This window comes from Dysidea avara, chromosome 9, assembly GCF_963678975.1.
Source record: "Dysidea avara chromosome 9, odDysAvar1.4, whole genome shotgun sequence".
NCBI classification, from domain to species: domain Eukaryota; kingdom Metazoa; phylum Porifera; class Demospongiae; order Dictyoceratida; family Dysideidae; genus Dysidea; species Dysidea avara.
The window spans coordinates 26,788,239-26,811,308 of NC_089280.1; the positions used below are offsets into that span (position 1 = coordinate 26,788,239).

The following is a 23,070-nucleotide window of genomic DNA, read 5'->3' on the forward strand; positions in this document are numbered from 1 at the left end:
TTATTCCACCAAAGCCTCACATCAAAGTAAAAAACTAGGAGTATATGGTAGTTAACCCCGGGAATAGAAGTTAAACCCTATAGTGGTTTGTGGTGTGTTATAACAAGTATGATATCACTGTAATTAACACCTCTATTTCAGCAATTGTCACATTGTAAGTCATGCGGGATAGAAGCCAATTAAACCACACCTGCACTTGTAGGATATCTTAGTTATCAACACTTTAGCTTCGGCTTTGCCTCAACCTTGGGTTGATAACAATGATATCCTGCTAGTGGTGGGGTTTAACTATAACCAAGAGTGTATACTCTTGCTATAACTTATTCACATTCAGTGTTTTTCTTTATTATTATTATTATTATTAATGTACAGACTCTATGCAGAGTATTGTCGTACTGTCATCTATACAGTTGGATCAAAGACAACATGAAGCCTTAATATACATTAAAACTATAATACTAGCACAGCAAAACTTAAAACATTATACAACTTTCTTATATATTTATGTAGCCGTATAGTGTGATAAAAGGCATGTCATAACATGTAAGGTCTTATTGTAAGGTGTTATTGCTATCAACACCTTGATTTTTCAACAGTTGTCATGTTGTTTTTGAAATCAAGTGCTCGGATAGAAGCTATAGTCAAGCCATAGTTGCACCAGTAGGATAATTTTGTTATTGACACCCTGGCCTTGGATGTGCCTCAAGCTCTGGTTGATAACAGAATATCCTACTTGCTGTACAGTTTAACTATATCATATCCTTTTATAATAAGCTAAAAAGTAAGCAATTTACTAGTATAATTATTATGTTACATATTTTTCACAAATTAGAGATGTTGCCCTTGCTATTGTTAAGTCTAAACATTGGGAAAATGCCATGAGATGGCGAGCTGAAGATGACAAATATGGACATGACACTCCAATGAAATTGCTGATTAAACACATGCCAGGTTTGTTATCAAAAATATTGTGTTACTGTATAAAGCATATATGTCTGTAAAATTTATCATATACGTATGATATGATATACTGAATGGTAGAAATTATGGATTTTTGGGCTTTCTTGTCCTTCATTATTACCAAAAAAAAACAGCCTTCAAAACAACTTGGCAAAAACAGTTTGGCAGTATACAGTAGATTAATTAGCCATAACCAAGAGCAGAAATTCTTTCAGAAACCCAAACCTTTCCAACAAGTTTTTATGGTTTTTTTTTTCATATTTAACTGAATTTTCTTCTAATTGATAAACTAACTGATTCATTCAGCTAAGCATAACTCAACACTACAGGCTTCTTTACTGTTTCATGCTTCAGCCTAAGATGTGCCTTTTTGCCAACTACATCAGCTACAGAGCATGTATCATGGATTTACCTTTTCCCTACTTTGTGTCTTAATTCTTTCTGGACTACTGTGTGGGTGTTGATTTGGTGTAGCATGTAATGGCTCCAGCACAGGTGATAATCATGAGAATCGTCTATAATTTCCTGGATTGATTTCAGAGACAGTTTTTTTGCTTGCATTGCTGTATAAAAGTTATACATAAAATAGTTAGAGTGTGCATTTACTCGCAATTTCACAGTGACTGAAGTTAGCAGTGGTGCTTCTCTTACTGTTTGCAAAATGGCCACAGTGATTTCCGGTAGTAATTGACGGTTGGGATGTGCATATTAAGTCACTATAACAGCTGTTTAGGCTAAGCTTATTAGAACATATAGGCATTTCCTGACTGCTACAGTAGATCTATTATAATTGTATCTCAATCTTATTTCCACACAAGTACACGAAAAAATTTGGAATTTTCAACTAGAGTAGGGACCATAGCACATCGATAAAAAGTACTGAAATAAGTTGGAGTAGTCGTGATATTAAATCACAGTAAAAACAATAAGAAGTGTCATATCTCTACTGTGCTCAAGATACCATAACAATAAGAAGTGTTATATCCCTACTGTGCTCAAGATACCATAACGGAAATGCACAGTAGGGATATAACACTTCTTATTGTTTTACTGTGATTTAATATCATGGACTACTCCAACTTGTTTCAGCACTTTTTGTCGATGTGCCATGGTCCCTACTCTAGTTGAAAATTCCAATTTTTTTCATGTACTTGTTTGTTAACTTTTTTTGTAAATAATTTTGTTGTGCCACTGGTGAACCCATGCATACCGCATCTGAAATGGCACCGTGCCCCCCGCATCCCAGCTATATCAATTATCGTCTGAAAAGTGAAATATCCATTACGCTTCGTTGTCAGCTATGTTCAACCCATTACACAGCATTTCGAATCAAGAACTTTCCCAGAAGCACCTCTACAATCTACGCATTCGAAAAGAAATGGTGCCGCGCCCCAATTTTATTAATTATCATCTGAAAAGTGAAGTATCCATTATGCTTCGCTGTTGGCTATGTTCAACCCATTACACAGCAATATGAATCAAGAACTGTTTGAAAAGCACCTCTGCAATCAAAATAGCCACTATGAAAAATACGGACGATTTCCGTTTTGAAGGGAAGCCATCATGTGCTCACGCCAAATCGACACCTTTCCCTGTCAACAAAGATGAATCGGACACAAAGGAGGACACTGGTAAGTCCATGAAGAACGCATTGTACGTACTACGGTTTGCCAAAAGGCACCTGTCGGGCCGAAGCGACATCGAAAAGTGAAAAAATCAAGCCCGTAGCCTTAGCCGTTATTGAGTTACGCTTGTCTGAAGGCATCAGTCAGTCGGCAGTCAGTTACTTCCTTACTTACTCAGTCAGTAAGTAGAAAATTCCGTTGAATAAAAAAAATTTTAAATTCCGTAGCATTTTGTTGAAAGCGTCTGAAAGCTTGTTTGGGCTTAGTTTTACCTCACCAATACTGCCTCATTGTCATAAGGGAAAATTGAGGCTGATTTTTGGGTGATATTATTTCGTGGGCCATGCCTACTCCTTTGTGGTACAGTTACTATCGTACTGTATGATGAAATACAAGAAACAGTAAAATAATTTTTGACTTGTTTTTCTGATATGAAATGCAGTAACATTGTGCATTGTGCTCAAACTTATGGCAGCATAATTTGTACAAACCTACAGTTCTGTCTGGCTGGAAATATTCTTTGCCTTGCTGCAGTAAGGCGTTTATAAATTATTTTAAGTAAACAACAAGTATGACGAAAATTTAAATATCATACTGTACGATAGTACTGTATAGTAGGGGTGACGAAGGTGTGGACGTGGTCCATGAAAATAAATCAAGCCAAAATCATCTGCGCAAATCCTTCATGGCCACTTGACGGTATTGGTCAGGTATAAACAAGCCCAAACATGTCTTCAAAATGACCTGAAGCATTTTCGACTAGGTGCTACGAAATTTTTAAAAAAAATTTCTACTGCTTGCCTGCCTACCTGCCTGCCTGCCTGCCTGCCTGCCTGCCTGCCTGCCTGCCTGCCTGCCTGCCTGCCTGCCTGCCTGCCTGCCTGCCTGCCTGCCTGCCTGCCTGCCTGCCTGCCTGCCTGCCTGCCTGCCTGCCTGCCTGCCTGCCTGCCTGCCTGCCTGCCTGCCTGCCTGCCTGCCTGCCTGCCTGCCTGCCTGCCTGCCTGCCTGCCTGCCTGCCTGCCTGCCTGCCGGCCTGCCTGCCTGCCTGATGCATTCAGTCAAACGTAGTGGATTGGCTACAGCTACAGCCTTACTTCTTTCACGAAAATGCTTAGAATCTCATGGAGATGAAACCTTTAGTATTTTAAATATCCTACAATGTATGCACTATTGTATTACTGATTTTCCTTTGATCCTTCTTTATCGTGGCTGTAATCATACCAGTACATTATGCAGTAATATATTGGAATACACATGTTATCGCACCAAACTTTTAGAATATGTTTGTGATTTTGACATTTGGTTTATCATAAGTCGTTGACAAAATACACGCGTAGGACATCTTGTTTAGTATTAGTGTGTTTGTTGTTAGCAAAGTTAAGCGGGTAGGTTTAACTGCTTGCATTTCTAAACGCACTTCTTTGCGACTAACACATTCTTTGCTATTACAGTATTAGTCTTGCTAAACCCTGTTGTTACATAATTGTGTGTGAAAAATACAATTGAAGGGTTTTATTGTCATTATTGCTTTGTGTGTTTCTTCTGAGGTAATATTCGGAGCGATAATGCCTGCAAAGGAAGCGGCATGAAGGAATAGAAGGAAGAGTAAAAATAAGGCCTATTATGAGGCTCACAAGGATGACATACTCTTAAATAAAAGGAAAACTACAGCAGTGAAGACATATCACAGCACCATCTTGATAAATATTACAAACATGTGACAGGTTCACGTATGAAATCCGCTGAAAGCACCAAAGCATCATATGACAAAGATGTGGAGAAATCTCGTAAAAATACAGCTGACCATTCTAGAGCATGCTACTATAAACATTTGGAAAAATCCTGGAAAGACACAGTAAAATGTGGACGTGTTACTACACGTCATAGCGTAGCCCTGCTTCTTTCGTGAGCCACGCCCACTTATGTATGTAAATTACTGTCTGTAGACATGTGGTAGCAACGCCAATTCATCAGTCTGTAGGTATGCATGAATCCACGTACATTGTTGTCTGCAGGCTTTTGTAGAGCCATGCCCACTGATCAGTTGTTATTGTATGAGTCATAATCTAGTACAATAGTGCTGTGATTAACTCTTAAAATATTGTGATTGGTTTTTGTGTAAAGCAGGCTATTTAGTGGTCATGAGCTTGCAAAAAAAACTTCACAAACAAGTATAAGAAAATTAGGAATTTTAAATTAGAATAGGGACAGTGTATAGTGCTGCAATAAAAAGTACTGAAACAAGCTGGATTGGAGTAGTACGTAATGTCCAAATACTGTTAAACAATAAGAAGTGAATATCCCTACTGTGCTACACTTAGCACTATACACTGTTCCTACTCTAATTTGAAATTCCTAATTTTTTCTTATACTTGTATATATAGTTGAGTAGGGATCATCGTACAGTAGAGTATACTACTATATTATAGGGATTATGTAGTTTTGGGCTTTCTTGTCCAAAATCTCACCCCCTAACCTCATTTTTCCTTCATGACAACTTGGCAGTATTGGTTAGGCATAACCAAGCCCAAAGATGTCTTCAGACCAACCCCACACCCTTCCAAAAGTTTCTATGAAAATTTTAAATTTTCTATTTAGCTGAATTTTCTACTGCCTGACTAATGCCTTTAACCAAGGATAACTTGACAATGGTTGAAGCTACAGGCTTGATTTCTTCACTGTTCAACATTACTTCATCCTGAGACATGCCTTTTCACCAAATGCAGTATGTACAATACATGCACCGTGGACTTACTTTTCTCCTCCTTTATGTTCCAGTTCTTTTCACCGACACTGCCAAGGTGTTGATTTACAACATCGCAATATGACTTTCCTCACTATCTATCATGCTTTTTGCCCATCTTTTTCCATAATGACTGGATTGGTTGTAGAGCTTCTCATACTGTTCTTCATTTTTAATGCTATGTAATGGTTAAAGCATAGCTGAAATTAAACGTAATGGCCACCTCACTTTTCGGTACATAATTGATTGTTGGGGGTGTGGCAGGCAGGCAGGCAGACAGTCTGACCAAAATTCAAGTTGTGGAGATTTTTAAATTTCTATATCCGGCCACCTGAAACTATTTTCTTGTTTTATAAATGCCATGTTTGATTTAGATTGACTAATATTATTCTGTAAAGATGATTTTCACCATGTAAGATATTTCTAAGCTGAATTATAAAGATGGAATATTGGGGGCCCATGCCTTATTTGGGGCAATCCCTGCTTAAACAGTACTACTGTACTGTTTGACTATGGGATTAAATGTCCACTAGTATATCTGCAGGTATAGGCAACCGCCCTTGTTTTGGGTGTGGCAACTCTATAGAGACTTTGTGAACTACCTTTTCTTTGGATTTCACAGGTGTTACAACTAAAAAACAATGGTACAGGCCTGGTACACTGCCAGTAATAAGGAGCATTGCCAGTAATAAGGAGCCTGTTCCATACTTACATGGACAAAAATGTAGTGCAGCTTTGTGGCTTTATCGAGAGAATTTGCAGTTAAAAGCACAATAGACAAACCGTAAAACAATTAAGAAGATACTTCTATGTGTAATGTTTGTTTAAAGCAGTTTATACAAATAGCGATGTATAGTAATGTAATTAGAGAAGTACGAGATAATTAATACTGTATGCATTAGCATAAACACAAAAACCTATTAGTTAAAATTAAATAATAGTATGTATTAATTTGAGGCTGTAACCTGCTGCACTGTACCTAGTTTTTAAAAGTACATAGTACGACACCAACCTGTTATTTCTATGATCCTCTTTACTCAACTAAACTATTTCTTATTGTTTTTACACTTGTAAAAGATGTAATACATAGTTGTAGCATCAGCTGCTGACCTATAATGGAATTATTCAGCCATGTACATATCGCACTTGTATTAGCTTAAGTGATTGATCACCAGGGGGCTATTAGCCTGCTACAGATTGGAAGTGTTACATATTTGCTGTAACATGGGGCATTTGGTATTTATACCTGTATTTATAGCATAGTTATGAAGTTTACTAAAGGCCTAGATGGTAAGCTTGTGGTAGAGTGGTACTGTAATTTCATGTAATTAGTAATGTGGGTGTAGTCCATATCAAAAACCATGTAGGAATGCTTGCGAATAAGGTATAGCATTAGTTTTCATCTTAGTCTAAAGGTTTTCAACTTGTAGGATAGCTAGGATAACAAAATGCTGAGTGGTTTTCATAACCAAATCCAAGTCATGCATACTAATCATAATCAATCTAAAAAAAACAAACCATTTGGCCTTAATGCTTATATAATTGGCTGCCCAATTATAGTCCAAGCTATATACTATATTTAAAAATTGTGTCCGGATTTGCGAAAAGGGGTCATCCACACACATCCAATTTATGAACTTTAAAATTCATAACTTGGAATTAGAAAAAGATATTGACTGGAAATTTGGTCAGTACCAAGCACCAACATCGGTTAATGGATGGTGACAATTTCAGGTTTGTATCGTTCTTGAACACTAAGTTATATGGTCTTCTAACTTCCATAGAATTGGATGTGTGTGGAAGACCCCTTTTCGCAAATCCGGTCACAATTGTTAATTTAAAAATGTGATTGGATTTGCGAAAAGGTACCTTTTCCACACATATGACATACCAGCTAACATAATGATGTAACATTTGACTTCTTATACTGATTAACGTATTCTTAGTATCAATATGTAGCCAGATACTGTAGCTACATTCATTTATAATTTCAAGCAATTATATGCCATGATAAAAAGTTATGGAGCTTTAAAGTTCAAAAAATGGATCAAATTTTGTGTGTGAAAAGGGTATCTTTTTGCAAGGATCCAAGCGATAAAAAGTACTGAAACAAGAGATGAATGATGGTGTCTAAATATGCTACTCAAGGAAGGTGTTGATATGGAAAATTGACTCCTCAATATGGTTTCATTGCATGAACAGAAGATAAAAAGAAATACAAGGTGCACAGGGTACACACTTGTTGGAACCCCAAAATGCACATCCCACTGGTGAGTTTGTTGTTGTGGTGTGAAACAGTGGCCATGTGCTGCTTTGTTTGGCCTCTAACCTTGTGACTGTGGTCAGGCAGTGAGGCAGGCAGACTAAATTTCGAGTTTTTGGTGATTAAAAGTCTATATCTGGTCACCAGTAAATGCTTTCTTGATTTTAATACTGTATTTCATGTTAGATTGACTAATATCATTCTGCAAAGATGACTTTCGTCAGTTTCTCGGATGATTTTTAAAGGCAGCATTTTTGGCGGCACACATCATTTTTGGGGTGATCCCTGCTTAGACAGTACTACATACTGTTTGATGTGTAGCTCAGGCAAGCTGCCAACTGCACAATGTAGCCCAGGCAATTTTTTGATCTGAGGTGTGAACATGTTACATTATATTTGTGTGTGTGTGTGTGAACCGATCCAATTCACATGTAAGATAAAAGCAAACTAACACCACCAGTGAATAGCTACACTACCAGCTACAGACTGTTGATTTTAATTAAGCTTCAGCATTCTTCAGCACACTTTTCTAGCCCATTCTCCTTTTTTCTGTAATATGCATTTTGACAAGCAAGGATTTATAGTTTGCATAAGTATTCTGCACTAGCATTATGCTCAATATATGCTTTCAGACACCTATTATGCTCATAATTATGCCAGTATAATAGATGGCCCTGCCTATGCATATAATCCAGATTGAATCATTGCATAATAAATTAAATTGTTTGACAATCTGAAAGTACAGTAGAGTTAAACAACGTAAGCTCCATTAAATGAATTATGCAAAACCCTTGTATTCTGGGATAAACTAAATCCACACAAAAACAGCCAGCTGTGAAAAAATGGTGTGGCCTTAAAAAGTCTGGGTGATAAAGTTGTGAAATCAAAGGTGGTGGCCAAGAAATGGCTGCAATGATTTTAATGCTAATAAATTTTAACAATGCACACAGCCATTATTAAAATTTTTAGCGTTAACATCATTGCAGCCATTTCTTGGCCGCCACATTTGATTTCACTACTTTTTTCACCCAGGCTTTTTAAGGCCACACCATTTTTTCACAGCTGGCTGTTTTGTGTGAATTTCACTCCTTTTTGTATTTTATAAGGCCCAAAACCAGCCTATGAGGTTTGTTTTTATTCACATTTCTTCTTTTCTATGTAGATACAATGATGATTATCGAAGCCAGACTTATAAATGTATTGTATTACATGATTTAATTCAATATTTGATAATATTATTATAATACTCTAATAGTGTGCAAATTATTTTGAGGACTTCTAATAAAACATACATAGAGTGTTCTAGAACAATCTAGTACTTCTATATTGGTAGATCTATGAAATTATAAACGTTTAAACTAGAAATTTCATTTATAAAGCAGAAATTAAGCAAGATGATCAGGCGAGGTAGCAGTGGTTCAGTGGTTAAGGATGCAGGTGTTAGGTATGGAGGTCCCTGGTTTGAACTCTGGTAAGGTTTTTTTTACTTTTTGTACACCTTTTTACCCTGTGATGACTGCTCTATTAGAGTATCTCAATCCCACAATTTTACACTTGTTTGGTGTTTGCTTTATAGCTTTGTTGCTGTAACTCTATTGCTATTCAAACTATCAAAAGGCACTGCTACGATGATCAGCCTATCTATACACTGATTTTCAAGTTATTTCTATACTCTGTTTATCCTGTAGCCGTGACAGAAGTTTGATTTTTTTATGTGAATAAATGTTCATAACTCCTTGAATATTCCTGAGATTCACAACAAACTTGATATGTGAATCCACCATTACACGCTCTTCATTTGTACCCAAGATCGAGGCAATCAAGTTACATGTTTCCGTTTTATAGCTATTTTTGCAGTGTGTGAAAATTAATCAAAGCCCCGTAGCCCCCCGTACAGCATAAGAAGAAAAAACGAAGAAATTAAAATGAAACTTTGGATGCTCATATCTCACAAATGGCTGTTGCTAATTTAATCAAATTTGCTGTGTGGCCTACCCTACCTGGCAGACAGCTATAATACAAAAATGGTGTGCTTTGGAGAAGAGACCATGGAGCTATGCAAGTGTGAAAAAGTTGTTTTCTTTCTTCCTGTCAATATACTCATAGTGTGGTGCGCCAGCTTTCTTGGCCACACACTAACATGTGTCTTGATCGCGTTAATGATGTATTATATGTAATGAAGTATGACATCATCTTTGTAGACTATAATTTATTATACATACCTTACTAGTATGTGATAGTGCATTATATAAGCCTCCAGATTAGCAACAGATTTATATATTAGTGCAACACTGCACTAAATGTAACATGTTTGCTCACTGTTAGTTTCCTAATATATGTACATTCTTAGCCTTAGGGTCATGTGTTACATTTGTAATACTGGTAATTATGTGTATACCATTATGTACATTATAGATGTTGCTAAAGTTGTGTTAGAAAACTGCATTAAGAAGGATAAAAAGGAGGGTACATTGACTGTAACCTATGAATATGAGTTTCTAGATGATGTTGAAGACAAAATCCCTACAGCTACTGAAAATGATCAGAAAGATAGTGATGATAAGACAGGGTAATGTTATATAACAATTATATACATTGGAACCTCTGAACCCCACTTATCCAGATTCTCAGTTAACTGAACTACGGAAATGACTGCTCTATTAGAGTAGTGACAGTTCTATTAGGGGAGTTGAAAAATACTGATATTTTTACCAACATTCTTTATGCTATTACAGTGGACCCTCACAAATCTGACCTCCCCTGGGACCAAAGGCTGTTCAGATTACTGAAATGTTCGGATTTGTGAATCATCAATTAACACTGTGTTTTAAGTTTTTATTGACTATAAATAAGTATCTAATCAAAAACAGCCAAGCTGTAAAAAAAGGTGCGGCCCCCAAAAAGGCCATGGTGAAAAAAGATGTGAAATCCAAGGTGGCGGCCAAGAAATGGCTGTGATGGTAGGTTAATGGTAAAAATTTTAATAACGACAATTCAGGTGAATTTGGTGCCAAGACCAAGCGGCACAAAATTCACCTGAATTGTCGTTATTAAAATTTTTACCATTAACCTACCATCACAGCCATTTCTTGGCCGCTACCTTGGATTTCACATCTTTTTTCACCATGGCCTTTTTGGGGCCACACCTTTTTTTACAGCTTGGCTGTTTTTTGATTAGATATCACTTCTTTTTGTATTTGTATACTGCAAAGTCGGCCAATGGCTGGCTTTGGGGGTTTTTTAACCCATGTGTTTTTTTCTTTACCACAGGAAAAAGAAAAGAACTTAAAGAAGATTTTTAATACTTCAATTATTTTTGATTTTATTAGTAATTATACAAATTATATACATATATTTATTACATGCCCATTATTCCCCACAGGATATTATTTTGCAGCTGATCTCTCTACTGGGTGACTTGAAATGTAGCTGAACTATCTATAAGGTGACCTCTTCTAGCTGATCTCTCTACAGGGTGATTTGTTTCTAGATGAACTCTCTACAGGTGATTTGTTTGCAGCTAAACTCTCTACATGGTGGTTTCTTTGTAGCTGAACTCTCTACACGATGGTTTCTTTATAGCTGAACTCTCTACAAGGTGACTTCTTCTAGCTGAACTCTCTACAGAGTAATTTGTTTGCAGCTTAACTCTCAGAGTCTACATGATAGTTTCTTTGTAGCTGAACTCTCTACAAGGTGACTTCTTCTAGCTGAACTCTCTACAGGGTGATCTTTTTGTAGCTGAACTCTCTACAGGGTGATTTGTTTGCAGCTGAACTCTCTACATGGCGGTTTCGTTGTAGCTGAACTCTCTACACGATGGTTTCTTTGTAGCTGAACTCACTACAAGATGACCTCTTCTAGCTGATCTCTCTCCAGGGTGATGTGTTTCTAGCTGAACTCTCTACTGGTGATTTGTTGCAGTTAAACTCTCTACATAGTGGTTTCTTTGTAGCTGAACTCTTTACAAGGTGACTTCTTCTAGCTGAACTCTCTACAAGGTGATTTCTTTGTAGCTGAACTCTCTACATGATGGTTTCTTTGTAGCTGAACTCTCTACAAGGTGACCTCTTCTAGCTGATCTTTCTACAGGGCGATTTGTTTGTAGTTGGATTCTCTACATGGTGATTTGTTTGAGGCTGAACTCTCTACATGGCGGTTTCTTTGTAGCTGAACTCTCTACAAGGTAACTTCTTCTAGCTGATCCCTCTACAGGGCAATTTGTTTGTAGTTGAATTCTCTACACGGTGATTTGTTTGAGGCTGAACTCTCTACATGGCGGTTTCTTTGTAGCTGAACTCTCTACAAGGTGACCTCTTCTAGCTGATCTCTCTACAGGGTGATTTGTTTCTAGCTGAACTCTCTACAGGTTATTTGTTTGCAGCTAAACTCTCTACATGGTGGTTTCGTTGTAGCTGAACTCTCTACACGATGGTTTCTTTGTAGCTGAACTCTCTACAAGGTGGTTTCGTTGTAGCTGAACTGTCTACAGAGTGATTTGTTTGCAGCTTAACTCTCAGAGTCTACATGATGGTTTCTTTGTAGCTGAACTCTCTACAAGGTGACTTCTTCTAGCTGAACTCTCTACAGGGTGATCTTTTTGTAGCTGAACTCTCTACAGGGTGATTTGTTTGCAGCTGAACTCTCAGAGTCTACATGATGGTTTCTTTGTAGCTGAACTCTCTACAAGGTGACCTCTTCTAGCTGATCTCTCTACAGGGTGATTTGTTTCTAGCTGAACTCTCTACAGGTTATTTGTTTGCAGCTAAACTCTCTACATGGTGGTTTCTTTGTAGCTGAACTCTCTACAAGGTGACTTCTTCTAGCTGAACTCTCTACAGAGTGATTTGTTTGCAGCTTAACTCTCAGAGTCTACATGATGGTTCCTTTGTAGCTGAACTCTCTACAAGGTAACTTCTTCTAGCTGAACTCTCTACAGGGTGATCTTTTTGTAGCTGAACTCTCTACAGGATGATTTGTTTGCAGCTGAACTCTCTACATGATGGTTTCTTTGTAGCTGAACTCTCTACAAGGTGACCTCTTCTAGCTGAACTCTCTGCAAGGTGACCTCTTCTAGCTGATCTCTCTACAGGGTGATTTGTTTCTAGCTGAACTCTCTACAGGTTATTTACTTGCAGCTAAACTCTCTACATGGTGGTTTCATTGTAGCTGAACTCTCTACACGATGGTTTCTTTGTAGCTGAACTCTCTACAAGGTGACTTCTTCTAGCTGATCTCTCTACAGGGTGATTTGTTTCTAGCTGAACTCTCTACAGGTGATTTGTTTGCAGCTAATCTCTCTACATGGTGGTTTCTTTGTAGCTGAACTCTCTACATGATGGTTTCTTTGTAGCTGAACTCTTTAGAAGGTGATTTGTTTGCAGCTGAACTCTCTACATGATGCTTCTTTGTAGCTGGACTCTCTACAAGGTAACCTCTTCTAGCTGATCTCTCTACAGGGTGATCTTTTTGTAGCTGAACGCTCTACAGGGTGATTTGTTTGCAGCTGAACTCTCAGAGTCTACATGATGGTTTCTTTGTAGCTGAACTCTCTACAAGGTGACCTCTTCTAGCTGATCTCTCTACAGGGTGATTTGTTTCTAGCTGTGTGAACTCTCTACAGGCGATATGTTTGCAGCTGAACTGTCTACATGGTGGTTTCTTTGTACCTGAACTCTCTACAAGGTGACTTGTTTCTAGCTGATCCCTCTACAAGGTGACTTCCTCGAGCTGATCTCTCTACAGGTTGATTTGTTTGTAGCTGAACTCTCTACAGGGTGATTTGTTTGCAGCTGAACTCTCTACAGGGTGGTTTCTTTGTAGCTGAACTCTCTACAAAGCAATTTCTTCTAGCTGATCTCTCTACAAGGTGACTTCCTCTAGCTGATCTCTCTGTAGGGTGACTTGTATCTAGCTGAACTATCTACAGGATGATCTGTTCATAGTTGAACTCTCTACAGGTTAATTTGTTTGTAGCTGAAATCTCTTGTTTCAAACTGATCTCACTGTAGCATAACTTCTTTGTAGCTGAACTCTCTACAGAGTGATTTTTTTTGCAGCTGAACTGTATATAGGGTGATTTGTTTGTACCTGAACTTTCTACAGGGTGATTTGTTTATAGCTGAATGCTCTGCAGGGTGATTTGTTTGTAGTTGATCTCTCTACAGGGTTTCTTTGCAGCTGAGTTCTCTACAGGGTGACTTCTTCTAGCTGAACTCTCTCTTGTTTCTAGCTGATCTCTCTACAGAGTAACTTGTTTGTATAGCTGAACTCTTTACAGAGTAGTATTTTGGTTGCTGAACTCTCTACACGGTGACTTGTTTGTAGCAAAATTCTTTACAGAGTGACTTGGTGGTAGCTGAATTCTCTACAGAGTGACTTACTTGTAGCTGAATTCTCTACAGAGTGACTTACTTGTAGCTGAACACTGTATAAACTATAAAGCGACTTGTCTGTAGCTGAACTCTCTTCAGGGTTACTTGTTTGCAGGTGATCTCTATAGGGTAACTTGTTTGTATAGATGAACTCTTTACAGGGTAGTTTCTTTGTAGCTGAACTCTCTCCACAGTGACTTGTTTGTAGCTGAATTCTCTAGAGAGTGTAGCCAAACTCTCTACAGGGTGCATGACTTGTTTATAGCTGAACACTCTTCAGTGTGACTTGTAATGTTATGAATCACTACAGCAATATATTTGTAGCTGAACTCTCTATAAGGTGACTTGCTTCTTGCTGAACTGTCTATAAGATTAACTGTTTGCAGCTGAACTCCCTACAGAATAACCTGTAATGTAATAGAATTCTATAATGGAGTAAATAAATTAGCTGAATGCTCTATTAGGGTGACTGTTCTATTAGAGTATCTCGATCTCGCATTTGCTACACGGAGTTGGCTTTCGAATCATAACTCAGTGGTTTGTGATCCAATTCTTCTATACTACTGCAAGGACTTTCATTGAAGATTATTCCAGCTATGCACCGATTTTCAGCTCATTGCTCTAAGCGGTTTGCCTAGTAGGTGTGAAAACTAATACTTTTTTTATTCCTAAAAATCGATCGCGTAATTATGACATAGGTTGGGTTTTGTGTCATATCTCCGTGATCTTTATCTCGATTCCTTTCAAACCACCAAAAGGCACTCCTACGATGGTTACTCCATCTACATAGCAATTTTCAACTCATTCCATGAAGCGGTTTACCCTGTAGGCGTGACAACAAATCGATCTTGTTTTACGCGAATAATCGGTCATAACTCCTGAATCATTCACGGGATTTGCACCAAATTTGATGTTAGGATTCGCCTTTGGACTCCCCTTCTGTGTGCCAAATTTCAAGGCGATCGGAGTACGTGTTTGCGTTTTATAGCAATTTTTGAAAGTGTGCAAAAAGACGAAGAAGAAAAAAAAACCAAGAAAAAAAACGAAATTTGGCCACTCGTATCTCGGAAATGGCTTGAGTGATTTCCTTTAAAATTTGGAATGTAGACTCCCCTAGCAGGCGGGCAACTCTGCAGCAAATTTGGTTCCAATCGGATGAGGTATCACCGAGATACAAATGTGTGAAAATGACGTTTTCTTTCTTCCTGTCAATATACTCACGGTGTGGCGCGCCGGCTTCTTGGGCCGCACGACACACTATCGTGTGTCTTGATATAAGAGGTCTTCACATACATCAAGTTTTACAGTTCTAGTACAGTGTATACATTTTTGGAGTTAAGTTGAATGAAAGTAAGTGTCAAGAGTAAGTTGCTTAGCATTACTGAAAGTGATGGGGTAGTGCACTCATCTTGACATTCATACCAAGTGAAACACTTGGTATGAATAACACTTAGTCTAGTCACTTCTTCACTTTAGCTTATCTTCATTCTTTTTAATGTCACTTACAGTTGATTTGACAATGCCATATTCTTTAGCAATGTTGCTTAAACTTGCTCCTCCAGTAATCTTTTTCAATATAGTAAACTTTTGTTCAATTGACAAGGTCACACGTTTTTGCTTTTCTTCAGCCATATCCTCAACTTTTTAACCTCGCTAAAAACGCGTTTATTGCTGGGCATTAATTAGATATATTTTTTTGCTAGCTACATGACCCGTTCGGATTATCCGAGGATCCGGATTAGAGAGGGTCGGATTTGCGAGGGTCCACTGTATATGTTATTTATACACAGTTTCAGAAATATGGACTTCTCAGACTTGTGGACCACCCCTGATCCCAAGGGGGTTCCACTGTATGCCATCAATCAGCAATGCAAATTGAGTTTGTGGCAATGTTAGATTACTTATCTGTTATGAAACCCCTTGTAAAAATTACTAAAGCTTTAGGTGGGGAAAAGGTTGTACTATTACAATGATATGAATTTTTGTTACAAAAACTACTCATCGTTGACCTATAACTACTAACCTCACACTTGCAAAAAATCTATTAAAATCTAATGTTTGATAGTTTACGATTGTCAGGTTGCTACACAGGCCGAATTCAAAAAATACATGTCCAAAGTGTGTGCTTCCTCTTTTTAGGCCCTAGATTGAAATCATGTACCTGAATTCTTGCAAAAAAGAGTAATTAATCAGTGATTTGAATTGCAGATTGAGCTACTTGACCATCAAAATAGAGCATCACAAGTTCACTGAGTTCATTATGACTATAAAACTCCCAAAGGGATTACTGTCCTTAATATCAAACGGTACAGTCGTACCGTTTAAGTAGGGATCGTGGTGAATGTTTCGCGCACCGCCCAAAACTCCGCCTTTAAAAATCATCCTACAAACATTGTATGCGGCGAAAACCACCTTTACGGAATAGTACTAGTCTATATAATACATAAAACAGCATTAAATACAACAAAACACTTACAGGTGGTCGGATATAAAATTTTTAAAAAAAAGCCAAAATCTCCAAATTTAATACAACTGCCTCACTGCTTCACTCCCTCACTCACTGACCACAGTCGCAAGCCTAGAGCCCAAATGAAGCAGCGCACGATCACCATTTTACACTACAACAACAAGCTCACTGGTGGGATGTACCTTTTGGGGTTCCGACGAGTGTACGCCCTGTGCGCCTTGTCTTTTCTTTTATCTTCAATCAGGCTGCTTGTCTTCTTCATCCAACAAAACCATATCGAGGCATTAATTTTCCATATCAACACTTTAGCATAATAGACGCCACAAAATTATTTAAGGTGCTTAGAGTACGCTACTGTAGCTACGGAGGTACTGGTACTCCACGATAGGTCACAAGGTCACGCCCATACTTTATTCTACATATATCGATCTATGGATTGAGACCACTCCCCTTTTACGCTAGCTGCATTTGTGACACACACCTTCAAGTTAGTAGGCTGATTCGAGATATTCTAGTCTAATAATTGATTGAAACCACGATGAACACACCCTTTTTTGAGCCTTTTTTGGGCAAGCACACATCTTTTGCAGGCTGACTCGAGATACTCTAATACAGCAGTCACCCTAATAGAACAGTCACACGTTTATAGCTAGCTGTATGCTTTAACAAAAAACTAAACAAACTAGTATATTAAAAATTATGAATTTAAAAATGAAGTAGGGATCCAAGCGATAAAAAGTAGTGAAACAAGAGATGAACAATGTTAGTTATTACAGCATAGCTCAGTGGGAAATCCCTACTTTGGCATGGGATAACAATTATTTTTTGTTCATTGCCAAAGTAGGGATTTCCCACTGAGCTATGCTGTAATAACTACCATTGTTCATCTCTTGTTTCACTACTTTTTATCACTTGGATCCCTACTTCATTTTTAAATTCATGATTTTTATTTTACTAGTGTATTATAGTACAACCCAATAATTGTCTTCACCAAAAGTTTCACACACTACTGTTCTGGAAAAATAGATCTGGAGATTTTTTACCATCATTCTGAACCACCAGCATACTAGATTACAAAAACACAAGTAAACTGTTGGAATCAAGACATTTCTAGATATCCCCTTTTTTGTAAAGCTGGTACATAAGTAATTGTCAGTGCCAACAACATCTTTGCCATCAGAAAGAGTATTCACTCATGCTGGTGGTATTGTGAACAATCGATGAGCTTGCCTTCTTCCACTGAATGTTAACGTGCTAGCTAGTATTCTTGGCAGAAAAACTGTAAAAAGTTAAACATAGATTGATTCTAATCAATTAATAAAGTTGTGTTGACTACATTGTACATTTTAGAATTGTTACTTTATAACTGACCATCTGAGGTTGGTAATTGTCTTTGGTTATAATTATAGTTATTGTAATCATTTTAAAAGTTCCTAATTTCTGATTATGATAATTGCACTATTGCTCTGCTCTAATAAATTCAGCCACCTAGTATTATAACAGTAATGTATTGGTAACCAGTTAATTTTGTTTGTTCAAACTTAAGTCATCAAATTTTTTCTGAATAAAGATAACCAAAACTTATTGATTTCATGATGTTTGGACTAGATGAGATAGTGAAGCACATCAGAGAAGTGTAATGATTTCCAGAATCACACCTACCTGTGCAATATCTTACAGAAGCAAGATATTACACATATTAATTATACTGTATGTACGTCTTCTAATCATTACAGAAAGCAGGTGTATAATAACAAAATGGTTCTACCTGGGCTAGAATGGATACTAGTATATACAGTATGTAGTTAACTCACTCTGTGGACACTCGTACTGCATCAATGGGCTTATTATTATTATTATTATTATTATTATTATTATTACTAGGACCGCGTCACATACAACCAAGTACATACACCAACGTGACAGCCCCCCGGTGAGGCTATTAGGTGGTGAATGCATTATCTCCAAATCAACTCAATATGTCACAGTAGTGACAGATATAACACAATAGTGGCATCGTAACTAAAGGCCACCAGTAGCTAAGTGCCAGTACATCATTGGTGTGGTAATGGCACAGTGATGTGTACAAAGTATATGTATACAAAACATACAGGAGAGAACTATACATTATTGCAGTATTGTATGCAGCAATATATTATAGGCAACATCACCATGCAGATAAAAATTATTAGCCAATATACAGCAATGCATATCAACATCAACTAGAGCTAAGTAAGGTTCATCAGTGATGTAGCAATGGCACAGTGATGGGTGACACACTATAGTTATGCATACACAACTTTCAGGAGATAGCTACACAATGCTGTAGGCGTATGCAAGCCAGATGAACCAGATAAAGGAAGACAGCCAAGCCACTAGAGCCTAGTAGCTACGCCAGGTGAAGGCAAAAAAGATTAAGCACGTATTGAATTGCCTGACACCAACACAAAGAAAATTCGCCATGCCAGCTGCACAAGACAAAATTGTTTACTTGTATTTTATATGTAACTGTAAGCTTATTGTAAAGAGCATGGCATGTGTTTTAATGTTTTCTTGTATTGTTTATTTACGTGAATGAATCCACTGGCAGCTGGCATGGAGACTTGAGATGTTACAAACATAAAACTTACTTGTAATCTTCTTGTTTACACAAGTGGCTTCTGGCTCTCCTGCACGGGCATCACTAATCTTCTTCGCGCAATATGTAAGTAATTAAGCAAGGGTGTGGTACTGGGCGCTATATAGAATTACACGTATGGTCAAGTCATCAGCACAAACAGGAGCAATGATTATACGTTTGTGCCTTCATTCACAGGCGAATCTATCCCCGGTTAGTTCATGTCTCTAGGCCTCGTAGTTTTCTCAAACATTAATTATTTATTTAATTATTTATTTATTTATTTATTTATTTATGACGTAATTTTAACCGCGTTTCGTATTATTCTTAGTACTTGGTTGTATAATTATTAATACTTTACAATACAGTAAATGTATTGAGGGTCAACCAACAACCCGTGTTGGCAGCCCGAAACCTTCAAGATGGACATCAATGCATAGACATTAGGAATATCAAGACACACGGTAGTGTGTCGTGCGGCCAAGAAAACTGAGACCACACCATGAGTATACTGACAGGAAGAAAGAAATCAGCTTTTTCATACGTGCATAGCTCCGTGGCCCTTACCAAAGCACACCATTTTTGCATTATAGCTGTCCCCTAGGTAGTGTACGCCACACAGCAAATTTGATTAAATTTGCAACAGCCATTTGCGAGATATGGGCATTCAAAATTTTGTTTTAATTTCTTCTTAGACCATACCTATTGAAAAGTTGTTGCTCGGATTTATTTTACAACAAAATGAGTTGGTCGGTAGGCAAAAAATAAAATAAAACAGCTAGCTAACTATAATATTAAGATAGCTGTGTGTACTTGCTGGTTACAAGCCATATAATAGATTGGTAAGTCACAATAAAGCTGTATGCAGACCTGTCAAATCCCTTCTAATACATAACTATTAAAAACAGATAAACATACCTAGAGTTCAATGAGCACTGCACTAATGCTATCATAGATTTTCTTCACCAGGGGTGAGGAACATGCTGGTTTTACATTTAGCTACAGATAGCTAGCATTACATTTGAGATCAAATTGTACTAACTGACTGTTCTATTAGAGTATCTCGATCTTTTGCAGCAATTTTTAAGGTGCAACGTGATCAATTTTTTCAGTTCTTAATTAAAATCTGTGCAAAATTGAGTCGGTCGGGTCTGAGCAACAACTTTTCAAATAGGTATGGCCTCTTATGCTGTACGGGGGTACGGGGGCTTTGATTTCTTTTTGCACACTCTGCAAAAATTGCTATAAAATACAAACATGTAACTCGATTGCCTTGATCTTTGGCACAAATGAAGAGCGTGTAATGGTGGATTCATGTATCAAGTTTGTTGTGAATCTCAGAAATATTCAAGGAGTTATGGGCATTTATTCACATAAAAAATCTAACTTCTGTCACGGCTACAGGGTAAACCAAGTGTAGAAATAACTTGAAAATTGGTGTATAGATAGGCTGATCATCGTAGCAGTGCCTTTTGATAGTTTGAATAGCAATAGAGTTACAGCGACAAAGTTATAAAGCAAAAACCAAGCAAGTGTAAAATCGTGGGATTGAGATACTCTAATAGAGCAGTCACCGCGGGGTAAAAAAGTGTGCAAAAATGTTGAGAGAAAAACTTAGCTACCAGAGTTCGAACCAGGGACCTCCATACCCAACACCTGCATCCTTAACCACTGAACCACTGCTACCTTGGATGATCATCTCACTTAATTCTGCTTTATAAATGTAATTTCTAGTTGAAATCTGCTTATAATCAAACATTTGTAATTTCATAGATCTACCAATAGAAGTACTAGATTGTTCTAAAACATTCTATGTATGTTCTATTAGAAGTCTCAAAAAGAATGTACACTCTATTAGAGTATAACAATAATATTATCAAATATCGAATTAAGACAGCACCACCTTTTCACAGCTTGGCTGTTTTTGTGTGGATAGAGACACACGGTAGTGTGCCGTGTGGCCCAAGAAGCCGGCGCGCCACACCGTGAGTATATTTACAGGAAGAAAGAAAACGTCATTTTCACACCTTTTTATCTCGGTGATCCCTTATCCGATTGGAACCAAATTTGCTACAGAGTTGCCCGCCAGCCAGGGGAATCTACATTCCAAGTTTGAAGGAAATCGCTCCAGCCATTTCCAAGATACGAGCTGCCAAAGTTTCAATTTTTTTTCTTCTTTCTTCGTGTTTTCGCACACTGTCAAAAATTGCCATAAAATGCAAACGCGTACTCCGATCGCTTTGCAATTTGGCACACAGAAGGGGAGTCCAAAGGCGAATCCTAGCATCACATTTGGTGCAAATCCGATGAATGGTTCAGGAGTTATGACTGATTATTCGCGTAAAACAAGATCGATTTGTTGTCACGCCTCATTACAGGGTAAACCGCTTCATGGAATGAGTTGAAAATTCAGCACTTGTGCTGTAAAGCTTTAATAAATTAACTAGAGTCCATTTGGTTCTACTTGGGATACTTAGAGATAATGAGTCACTCTCTAGAATTCCTATGGATATAAATACATGAAAATATCAAGGAGAAAACATCCTGACCACCTGGTAGACTCCTGTAAGCGTTTGAGCGTAAATCGGATGGCTGCAGGTTTGAGGCTACCTAGGTCCAGTCAAGGATTTTTTCTCCTTTCTGCAACTTTTCAAACACACCTTAAGTAGCTAATGTCTTAGTGTGTAATGTCCTTGAGCAGGCTGTAGGACCAGGTGTCCTGCAGACCTTCAGCACTTGTGCTGTAAAGCTTTAATAATAAATAAATTGCTCTGTAGATGGAGTAACCATCGTAGGAGTGCCTTTTGGTGGTTTGAAAGGATCGAGATAAAGACCATGGAGATATGACACAAAACCCAACCCGTGTCACAATTACGCGATCGATTTTTATGGATAAAAAGTATTAGTTTTCACGCCTACTAGGCAAACCGCTTAGAGCAATGAGCTGAAAATCGGTGTATAGCTGGAATAATCTTCATAGAAAGTCCTTGCAGTAGTACAGAAGAATCGAATTACAAACCACTGAGTTATGATTCGAAAGCCAACTCCGTGTAGCAAATGCGAGATAGAGATACTCTAATAAAGCAGTCACCCTAATAAAGCATTCGGATAATTTATTTACTCCATTATAGAATTCTATTACATTACAAGTTATTCTGTAGAGAGTTCAGCTGCAAACAGTTAATCTTATAGACAGTTCAGCAAGAAGCAAGTCACCCTGTGGAGAGTTAAGCTATAAATATATCACTGTAGAGATTCAGAACATTACAAGTCACACTGAAGAGAGTTCAGCTATAAACAAGTCATACACCCTGTAGAGAATTCAGCTACAATTAAGTCACTCTATAGAGAATTCAGCTACACACAAGTCACTGTGGAGAGAGTTCAGCTACAAACAAATTACCCTGTAGAGAGATCAGCTACAAACAAAACACTTTGCAGAGAGTTCAGCTACAAACAAATCAACCTTTAGAGCGATCAGCAACAAACAAATTATCTTGTAGGGAGAACATCTAGAAACAAATCAACCTGCAGAGAGATCAGCTACAAACAAATCAGCTTGTAGAGAGATCAGTTACACACAAATCAACCTGTAGAGAGATAAGCTAGAAACAAATCACCCTGTAGTGAGTTCAGCTACAAAAAATCGCCCTGTAGAGACATCAGCTAGAAACTAGACACATTGTAAGGAGTTCAGCTACAAGCAATCACCCTGTAGAGAGTTCAGCTAAAACAAATCAACCTGCAGAGAGATCAGCTACAAACAAATCACCTTATAGAGAGTTCAGCTACAAACAAATTACCCTGTAGAGAGATCGGCTACAAACAAATCAACCTGCAGAGAGATCAACTACACACAAATCAACTTGTAGAGAGATCAGCTACAAACAAATCACCCTGTAGAGAGATCAGCTAGAAACTAGACACAATGTAAGGAGTTCAGCTACAAGCAAATCACCCTGTAGAGAGTTCAGCTAAAACAATCAACCTGCAGTGAGATCAGCTACAAACAAATCACCTT

At 37.8% G+C, this 23,070-nt stretch overlaps 1 protein-coding gene across 1 annotated transcript in view; it reads left to right on the forward strand.

Annotated features, from left to right (window-relative positions):
- Positions 1 to 23,070, forward strand: part of LOC136266290 (transient receptor potential cation channel subfamily A member 1 homolog) — a 134,334-nt gene that overhangs the window by 73,855 nt on the left and 37,409 nt on the right. Inside the window, exons 11-12 of the mRNA XM_066061305.1 lie at positions 833 to 951; positions 10,007 to 10,160. Coding sequence (XP_065917377.1) covers positions 833 to 951; positions 10,007 to 10,160 — 273 coding nt within the window. The remainder of the gene's footprint in view (positions 1 to 832; positions 952 to 10,006; positions 10,161 to 23,070) is intronic.